This window comes from Drosophila persimilis, unplaced genomic scaffold (assembly GCF_003286085.1).
Source record: "Drosophila persimilis strain 14011-0111.01,24,50 unplaced genomic scaffold, DperRS2 tig00000000-arrow-pilon, whole genome shotgun sequence".
Classification (NCBI taxonomy): domain Eukaryota; kingdom Metazoa; phylum Arthropoda; class Insecta; order Diptera; family Drosophilidae; genus Drosophila; species Drosophila persimilis.
The window spans coordinates 11,225,706-11,234,527 of NW_020825288.1; the positions used below are offsets into that span (position 1 = coordinate 11,225,706).

The 8,822-nt window shown below is 48.1% G+C and overlaps 2 protein-coding genes across 4 annotated transcripts; one reads left to right on the plus strand and one right to left on the minus strand.

Moving 5' to 3' along the window:
• The first annotated feature begins 179 nt into the window (after positions 1-179).
• Positions 180-1,208, plus strand: LOC6587734. The gene is made up of 3 exons (XM_002013243.2): positions 180-310; positions 368-697; positions 792-1,208. Exons 1-3 carry the CDS (start codon positions 260-262, stop codon positions 1,137-1,139), a joined length of 729 nt encoding a protein of 242 aa, XP_002013279.1. The 5' UTR covers positions 180-259; the 3' UTR covers positions 1,140-1,208.
• Positions 1,113-2,836, minus strand: LOC6587684 (general odorant-binding protein 99b). 3 transcript variants are annotated; one of them, XM_026994412.1, is made up of 2 exons: positions 2,331-2,836; positions 1,113-1,904 (listed from the first exon to the last, which is right to left on the minus strand). In XM_026994412.1, exons 1-2 carry the CDS (start codon positions 2,817-2,819, stop codon positions 1,209-1,211), a joined length of 1,185 nt encoding a protein of 394 aa, XP_026850213.1. In that variant the 5' UTR covers positions 2,820-2,836; the 3' UTR covers positions 1,113-1,208. The 3 variants fall into 3 exon arrangements, with proteins under 3 accessions (XP_026850213.1, XP_026850203.1, XP_002013281.1); XM_026994402.1 differs by lacking the exon at positions 2,331-2,836 and adding an exon at positions 1,963-2,013; XM_002013245.2 differs by lacking the exon at positions 1,113-1,904 and having other exon boundaries at positions 2,177-2,699; positions 2,763-2,836.
• Positions 2,837-8,822: the final 5,986 nt, after the last annotated feature.

Here is an 8,822-nt window from a genome sequence, read left to right on the forward strand (position 1 = left end):
GCAAGCGAGGCCTAAACTTGAACCATAAGTTGATAGTGCGGGAGCTCTGATTGTACCTCTGTTATCAGCAGCCCACTCGGAAGCATTGGATTGAACTTGAGGTAGCCAAAAAATGGGTTATCAATGTCCAGAGCCCAGAGCTAGAACCATGATAGATCGATCGTTAAATTCTCAGTGAGATTTTTGCCTCAGGTTCAGTATTCCATCGGTCGCAGAACGTGAAGGAAATCACCACCCGCCAGAAAAAGCAAGCAAGACAATGTCGAGGCAAATGTGGTCACTGCTGGCCTTCATCCTGTGTATAGGAGTGGTAAGCCATGATAACAATCAGACAGAACCACAGAATTACTCTTCCTGTACTTTGCAGCTGGAGAGCCTGGCTCTGCTCGACCACGAGACAGAAAGTATTGAGAAGTGCATTAAGAACTACGGAGGCCTTACCTCTGAGACTGCTGAGCGTCTGGAACGGTTCAAGGAGTGGTCGGATGGCTATGAGGAAATACCCTGCTTCACGCAGTGCTACCTCGCCGAGATGTTTGAGTTCTACGACAATCGCACGGGCTTCGATGAGAGCGGCGTTGCGCAGCTCTTTGGACAGCCCGTCTACAACGCCTGTCGCCAGAGATTAGAGCTGGGCGGGGGTCGCACCCAGAGTAGCTGTGAGCATGCCTACGCGGGCTTTCACTGCATCACCAACGTGAGTAGTCGATAAGAGAGATAATGCCCAGTCACCCAGTCACCCAGTCCAGTGAACCCCCGATACTGATACTGATTCTTATCAACATACGCAGCTGGAGGGGCATCCATTCATGCAGATCGAGAGCATGCCCAACATCACGGAGTCTGCCAAGACCGCCATGAAGGATTGCCTGCAGTTGGTGGACCGAGACGAGTGGAGCCGCTTCCAGGCGTATCCCGAGTTCCCCGTAAACGAGCCCATTCCCTGTTTCACGCGCTGCTTCATATCGAAGCTGCATCTGTTTGACGAGCGCACCCGCCGCTGGCAGCTCCCGATAATGCGGCGACACTTGGGTGTCCCAGTGCCTGGCGCCCATGTGTCCGCGTGCCATCAGAGGCGTGGCAGGAATCAGTGTTCCAGCATTTACCAGCAGTTCACGTGCTATGTCATGGCCGCTTAGATCTGCCATCTCTATTATAACTGAACATAATCAATATCTTCTAATACAAGTGACTTTATAGTTACGCTATTAGCTCGTCTCTCTACTTTCCTCCCCGAAATCATTGCCATTGAGACGCTCCCAGCACTTGTATTCCTCGTACATCCAGGAGCACTTGCTGGTGGCTTCCTTCCGCTCTTTATCACTGCGTCGGCACTCGCTGTAGTCTAGTGGCTGTTCCTGCGTCTGATTCTCCATGCGACTGGGGCCAAAGGCTTGCTGCCAGTTGAGGAGACGCCAGTCTCCCGTCGTATCATAGAAACCCATGGCATCAGCGAAGCACTGGAACAGGCATGGAATCGGTTCTTCGGTTTTAAGCTGATTATACTGCAGCAGCTCCACATTGGTGGCATTCAGAGTACGCGCGCAGTGGAGCAGCGTGCTGAGACTGGTTCCGGCGTGCAGTTCCGCCTGCTTCAGGCAGCGGAGTCCGCGATAGGCGAAGCTGCAGCCGTCCCGTGACTTCCGCATCAGCTCGAACCGGCAGTAGTTGTAGACATCGGCGCCCATGTCATCGGTCAATCTCTTGCCCTGCCATTTGTTCTTCACGATATCAAACCAGCCCTTCTCGCTGGCCAGACAACGCATCAGGCAGGGCACCTCCTCACTTGTCCATTCGGGGTAGCGCTCCAGCTTCTGCAGATCGCTGACAATGCGCTCCGGGCTGCTGACTTTCTTCAGACAGTTCTCCAGAATTTTGGCTTCACCCGCAAGATCTGCCAGAACCTGATGGAAACACGGATTAGTACGAGATCTGGGATGGGTTCGGGCCAGTTGAACACACCAGGCTGCTGACGACGAGAACGCCTGTTAGAATAATCCACAAGGAGATCATCTAGATGCCGAGAATGCACAATGTAAACTAAATATGAGATCATGCGCCTATCAGTGCTCGTACCAGGCACCGGAGAGCCGAAGCTGATGCAGTGGAGGTGGAGGTTATCAGCCTGGCGAGATTAAGTCTCATGTGGGTTCAATGAATGACTGCGTAGAGGCACTACAGAGTTGTAGAGATGCACAGAACAGAACCACTAGCCCGCTGGGGCTATCGCCTTGGACTAGGTCAGTTCGGTACCGTTTTTATTTTGGAGTAATTCAAAATACAATGACTGAAAAAATTCTTATATCACATTGGACGACTCAGGCGTAGACCTTGCGGACTACATGCCGGTTGATGGGCAGCCAGCAGGAGAAGACGCGGTTGGCGAATGTGCAAACATCCGACTCTGCCTCATTGTGATCGATGCACTTCTCCAGGCCATGTTGGACCGTGTCCAGATCCTTGGGGGTCTTGACCGTGAACTGTTTAATCATTGCCTTCTCGTCGAAGCCCCTGCTTTCCGAGAACAGACCCATCTTCTCCACAAAGCACTTGACGAAGCAGCTGGTGCGACGATGGGCGGGGAAATCATAGTTCAGGAACTTTTCGTAGATGTCATCCGGCACGTAGTTGTCCTCCCGGCAATCTTCGAAGGCCTTGGCCGCATCGTCGTGCGTTCGCACCTGGAACTTGGCCGATGTCTGCAAAGTAATGGGGGGATAAGGTGTCACGTCCGCCAGCAAGGGCAACCACTGGGCACTGACCTGCGACACGGCAGCAGCAGCTACGGCGACAATCAGCAGGAGAGTGAAAGACTTCATTTCTGGCTCGGACGAGGGCTCGAGAGCAAATGTGGCAAGCGACTAAGTCCGGACGAGATTTTCCATATTAGTTATATACCCAACCGAAGCGAAGGTGGGCTCTAGATATCAGCGGGCGAAGCCAAGACGGGGCAGATTTGTGGACCAGAGTGAATAATAACACGCAAAACCCGTTGCTGGCACATGCCTGGCTCCATGACACTTGGTGCCTGGTGTGGCTGGTGGTGCTGTGGCTGTGGCTTGGTGGTTGGCTCTTGGCGGTACCCTTGCGTCAGTTTGCTCTTAAAAAATAAAGAAACAAAACGGTTAAGTGAAGCAGTCGCAGCAGCAGCAGCAGCAGCCGCAGCAGCAGCCGCAGCGTTGGCAAACAGGTTTGAGCCAGGCTGAAACCGATGCCGACTGCGACTCCGCTGTCAACATCATTGTTGGGCCGCGCTGGGGCTGGATGGTTATATAATCGGGCAACGGTGCGGCCGTATAATGGTTACGTTTTGCTTAAGCCAATTAAACGATTTGTTTTCGTTCCACAAATTCAGTTGGCCTGTGCCACACATATTTCTGCCCCATTCCTGTCTTTGGGAATGGGCTCTGCCATTGTCAGCACTGAAAAATGTGTGTTTGGCATTTTGGTGGCTTGTTTTTAAAATTTATTTCCTCCCTTTTTTTGGGTTGCACCAAATTCTAACACCTCGATGTCAGCTTGCTGCACACTTCCGTATCCCGACACCTGGAAGGCCGGGCCGGGTCGTATTTTTTGCAGCTTTTTGCCCATCTGCCACATGGGGGCGGTGGGAAAATAAAAAAAATTTGTTTGTTTACTGCTTTTTATGTCACGCGGCAACAGCCCCTGAAAATAAATTAAATAAATTATTCAATTGAATTTATTTATTACCGACCAATTTGGTCGCCCAACAGACTTTTGCATTTGTGTAATTAACGGCAGTTCGTGGAATATTGCACAGATTGCACATAGGGCCGCACCCAGAGCACGGTCCCTGGTCCACTCATCCAGACATCCTGCCCACCCGGGTCACATGCTAGCCCTCGGGCAGCGCTCGATTGGTTTGGCTTTTACTTTCGTGGCATGTCAATGACATTGGCGTGGGCTCTTGAACCCATCGAGCAGGGACACTGGGATGTGTTGCATGTTGGCCAAAACAAGAGTAAAGGCTAATGAAGGGCTCAGCCTTGGCCCAAGTTGTTACTTGAGATGTTGAAAGCTTAAGCTGCTACACCCGAGACGTGAAAGCAGTCTGGAAACAGATGTAAATAATCGGCAGCGTATCTACAATGAATAAAATTTTTCAAATACTTGCTGATAAGATAAGAATAAGAATTAATGTTTGAAATTCCATTTGAAATTTCTTGATAAATTTATGATTATTCCATCTTAAGGCTGACCACGGTAGATTCGGCAAAGTGCCGGCACCAGAAAAAACGATGGCCATTTCCATCTCCGGTGAAAAACGGAATGTTTTTGCAGAGAGTGAAAAATGTAAAATAAATACTTGAATTTGAAAACGTCGACACACGGCATTGGCTTCTCAGTTGCATGGGGCCTGCCATTCCCATTCCCATTCCCCATTTCATATTCCCAGTTCCATTCACCGTTTGCCAAACCTCCAACGGATCTCTAACGTGAACGAACGCCATTTTTTGGCTTCGCTTTCGTTTTAACTTTTTCTGCCATAAATTGAGCCAAAGTGCAGCTGCCTGCCGGCATGTATTTATTTAAAAGTGCTAAAATATTTGCAAAACGCTTCACAATTGCATTTATCCCATTCCGAATGGGCATCCATCCCACCCATACCACCCGTTGCGGTATTTTATATTGGCTTAAAAAAATATTGAATATACATACATCAAATGTGCCTAAGCCCATGCACACCCCCTTTCAATAATTGCGTTAATATGCAGGCAGCAAAAAAATGGCAACAATATTTAATTAAATGCCAGGCAGGGCATAATTGATTTTTCAGCATTGCCACGGACCCAGGGCACGAAAAAATAGCAAACCACATGAGCTGGCCAGCTCGGTAATCGAAACTAACTACTAAATGTGCGGTGTGAATGCACACAGTCCAGAAAAACGTATCTCGAACAAACGAAATCAGAGCTGCGGTGTGTTTTGTGTGCAGGATTTACGCAGATTATAATTAGGTCGGTTCCTGATTGAATTTGTTGCCTTTGCGATGTCCAGATAGGATGTACGCTCTTTGACTTTAAAGCATTCAGGAGAGGAGTTGAGCTTCGAGTGCCATCGAGTAAATATCATAGAATTTTATTATTGTTGTCCCAGGGTGTCCTTCAAAAACACAAACAAACTTCTAGGTCAATTAAAAAAAAAATCATAGCAATGACAGGCAGAGAGGGAGAAACGAAAACAAATGACATAAAGTTACAAGCAAAAACTCTGTACGAGGCTTGGAGTACTCGTATTTTTGTATTTTTTAGGTACAACGAAATGTAAATTCAATTGCTAGGCATGTGCATGTAGGCTGTACTCGTATTTCACAGGATATCCGGCAGCATCCATTTTTAGGCATATCGCACGCCTTGACCAACAACAGCAGCAGCAACAGCTGCCTCCAAACTAAACAATAAAATTTCATGGCCTTTGGTTTTTGAAATGCAGCAGCAACAGAACAGCAGCAATAGAGCAGCAGCAGCACCAAGAACAACACTTGCGAGCCGGCACACACTCTTTCAATAACCGAGTGGTTTCCATTTCTTGGCTTCATGCTCTGGCCCGGGCTCTGTCTATAAATCACAAATTGAGCTGCGGTGTCCACTCACTTTACCCTGCCCCGGAGCCTGCCACTGCTTCTGCCTCTGCCACTGGACTGTGCCGGTCCATGTCCCTGTCCCTGTCCCTGTCTGTGGCTCATATATTATGAGCTCATATTAAAACATTTTACACACAATTTCGTTTGCAGTCGCCTGGTGAGCAATGGGCCTGGTCTACCAGCTTCAACTCCAGGCATGAATTATTATGCACCTAGGCGTATACGCAATGTTTAATTTTCAACTCGACTAACGGGTCCGTCTGGCGGTGGAGACGATGGAGACGATGATGGCGACACGCTCCCTGCACACATAAATTCCTAGGGCAGCCGACAAACGACTTGTTCAATTTCCCCATATATATTTACCCCGCTCTGTGTTTGCCCCCCTACCACCCTCAATCCCCTAAGGCCACCACCACTACCACCCGAACAAGACACACTACACAGAAACTGATGCAGGTTCAGGAGCAACTATGGTGCAACTATGTCAGAGCGTAGGAAATATGTGGGGGGAAGGGGAAGGATCTCGAGGAGAAATGACTTTTTCGCCTGGCTCGGTACTGGTACGCCTGGCACTCAGTGCATGCCCAGTGGCTGCTGATGGCGGGCCACGTACACATGTCGAAAACTAACTGCAGCCGCCGCTGCCCAAGGGCAGCCATCGCCATCTCGGCCTGGCCCTACTCATCCCACATCCTCATCAGGAGCGCAAAAATTTCAGCCATTTGTCCTGCATGCTTGCGGCATAAAAATATGCCAGGGCCAGCATTTTCATGCGGGTCATCTACTTGCAGCTCCAGTCCCAGTCCCAGTCCCAGTCCCAGTCCCAGCTTCAACTGAAACTCTAACTCGAACTGCAGCTTCAGTTTTGGGCGTCCCAACGTTTCAAAGTCATGCACCCCAGATCCGTGTGTGTGTTCGTGTGTGGCCTCGGAGAGTTTTGAGCTGTTTTTTTTCTGCTGCAACTTTCCGAGGTATGTTTGGGCTGGGACCCGCAAAAATCATGCAAAAACAGGACCAAAAAAATATAAAACTCTTCCTACTAGTTGGCCAGAAAATAACAAAGGGAGGAAACGTTTACCAAATGGACTCGACTCTGGCTAAAAATGCTGCTGGCACTTTCACAAAACATTTGAAATACAAATAAAAATCTAAAGCATGTGTGGAGGCGAGGAGACAGTCCCAGACAAGTCATTGCTGCTAGAAATCACTTCAAATGCAAAATAAAATTTCATTTTGTTTTAGTTTTCACTCGGCGTACCATTACCCTCCCAACAGCCTCCTAACCTCCCCCCACATCCGTCACCCAGCTCGTCCGCCGCCTGTCTGCAAGTTGGACATGCTTGTTTACGCTTCATCATGTCGTCGTTAGTTGCTGTCCCAACTGCACCTCGTCCCTGGTCCCTGTTCTTTTGGCCTAGTCCCTTGGCCTGTCCAGGCTGCCATGGCTCTGAAGCAATGACACGATGACATTTTAATATGGCCCGTAACTTTTGTTTAGTCTGAGATGCCGCCTTTATTCGGATCTGGCCCAGCTTTGTCAGTCATCGTCATCACGGTTTGGCTTGGGGTAATTTCCTCGGATATTTCCAGCTGACGTTGCCGAATGATTTGTGCGATATGCGACTGACTGGATCGGGACGGGAATGGGGACGGACTAATTCAATTTTATTAAATATTTTTTACGCTTTTCACATTCATTTCCATTTTTCCATTTATTATTTTGCTTTCTTTAGGTAAATTGCTGCCTGATTTGTTATGAATTGAAATCAAAAGGTAATGTAGCGCATAAAATCAGAGTCATACAGACATGAAATACACATATCGCTAGCCAAGCCCGCCATCCCAATCCCAGTACCCCCTCTTTTCTCCCACTATGGCAGCGCAGCACCTTTCGCCTGGCCGCCTGTCTGCGTCCGTTGCACGCTCAATTTTTCATTACTCATGCCTCAATCAATCAGAAAAAATGCGATTTTATTTCATTTTGATGCGTATTACAAGCGTTGATCTGATGTATGTAAGCCTCTATATACTCCTCTACCTTTTTAATTTTATTTCTTCAAGCATTTCTTTACGGTTCGAGTGGTGCGCTGTCGGATTGGGTTTTGTACGGTCCAACATGTGGTGTACTTATTGTATTTTGCATACTACCAAACAAACAATCATCAGCAGACATACTCGTAAGAGTGTGCTGCTATTTGTGTACATATGTACGATATTTGAATTTTATATTAATTTAAATGACCAATTAGGTGGATTTCGCGAAAAGGTCTAGCCTAAACAACCGAAATGATATACGAATATGGCAGGGCTGTTAAAATCGAATCACCGATATTTGCCATGTCATGCTATCGAAAGTCAGTGAAAATACGAGATGTTGCAAGTCAACAAAACACACCATTTGACGAAAGAATCGCAAGTGCCTCAGACCCTGTTGCTGTGGTAAAAATTCTCAGATTAACAATCACATAATTGGCTTTCATCTGGCAACAATCAGTCATTATCTTCTTCATTCACAGGCCGGGAAACTATTCATAGAAAAGAGACTTAAGTACAACGATTCATTAAGTTTTTTACACACGCCTGCTGATGTCAATCTATGTATATGGCAGGGGTTTATATACGAGGTATAGGTATAGACTCGCCGGCAATTTCTAATGCCAGCACTCCCATTAGCAGATGGAGGAGCAGCACCACAAAGTGGAACCATCATCTTCCCGACCCGACCCGACCCGCCGCGCCAGTACCCGTACCAGTACCAGAGAGTGACGTGTCGGCGGATGGCGATCAGTTCCTTAGCCTCTTGGGCTCTGCTCCTACGCGTATGTCAAAAACTGTTTACTCAGAGGACTGGCAACAGCTTTTGGCGTTGCTTTTGTCGCCGCTTCGACAACGCCTTTTGTGATTGGAATATAAAATAAGATACAGTACAAAGAGCGACTACGACGACGGCATTGACGACGAGCGACAGCGAAATCTGTGGAAGACGATGGCGATGGAAACAGGAGAGAACACACAAATCAAACGCATCTGCTGGCGGAGTCAGCACACAGACAGCTGCTGGGAATTTGGAAAGAAGTCGCAAGTGGAGATACATGGCTCTGGCTGGGTCTGGCTGTGGCTCTGGCTGTGACTGGGACCCTGTCTGTATCATCCGACTGTCAATGTATCTTGTAGTTGGCGTTGACTGCTTGGTAATTACGTGACGTTTTTTTGA

Bases quoted from the DNA above. Each gene is read 5' to 3' on its own strand.
- LOC6587734 (XM_002013243.2), top strand. From the start codon at position 260: ATGTCGAGGCAAATGTGGTCACTGCTGGCCTTCATCCTGTGTATAGGA. The intron at 311-367 runs GTAAGCCATGAT...TGTACTTTGCAG, and splicing joins TCATCCTGTGTATAGGAGTG to CTGGAGAGCCTGGCTCTGCT. The intron at 698-791 runs GTGAGTAGTCGA...CAACATACGCAG, and splicing joins GCTTTCACTGCATCACCAAC to CTGGAGGGGCATCCATTCAT.
- LOC6587684 (XM_026994412.1), bottom strand. From the start codon at position 2,819: ATGAAGTCTTTCACTCTCCTGCTGATTGTCGCCGTAGCTGCTGCTGCC. The intron at 1,905-2,330 runs GTCTACGCCTGA...TGTTTCCATCAG, and splicing joins ACCGGCATGTAGTCCGCAAG to GTTCTGGCAGATCTTGCGGG.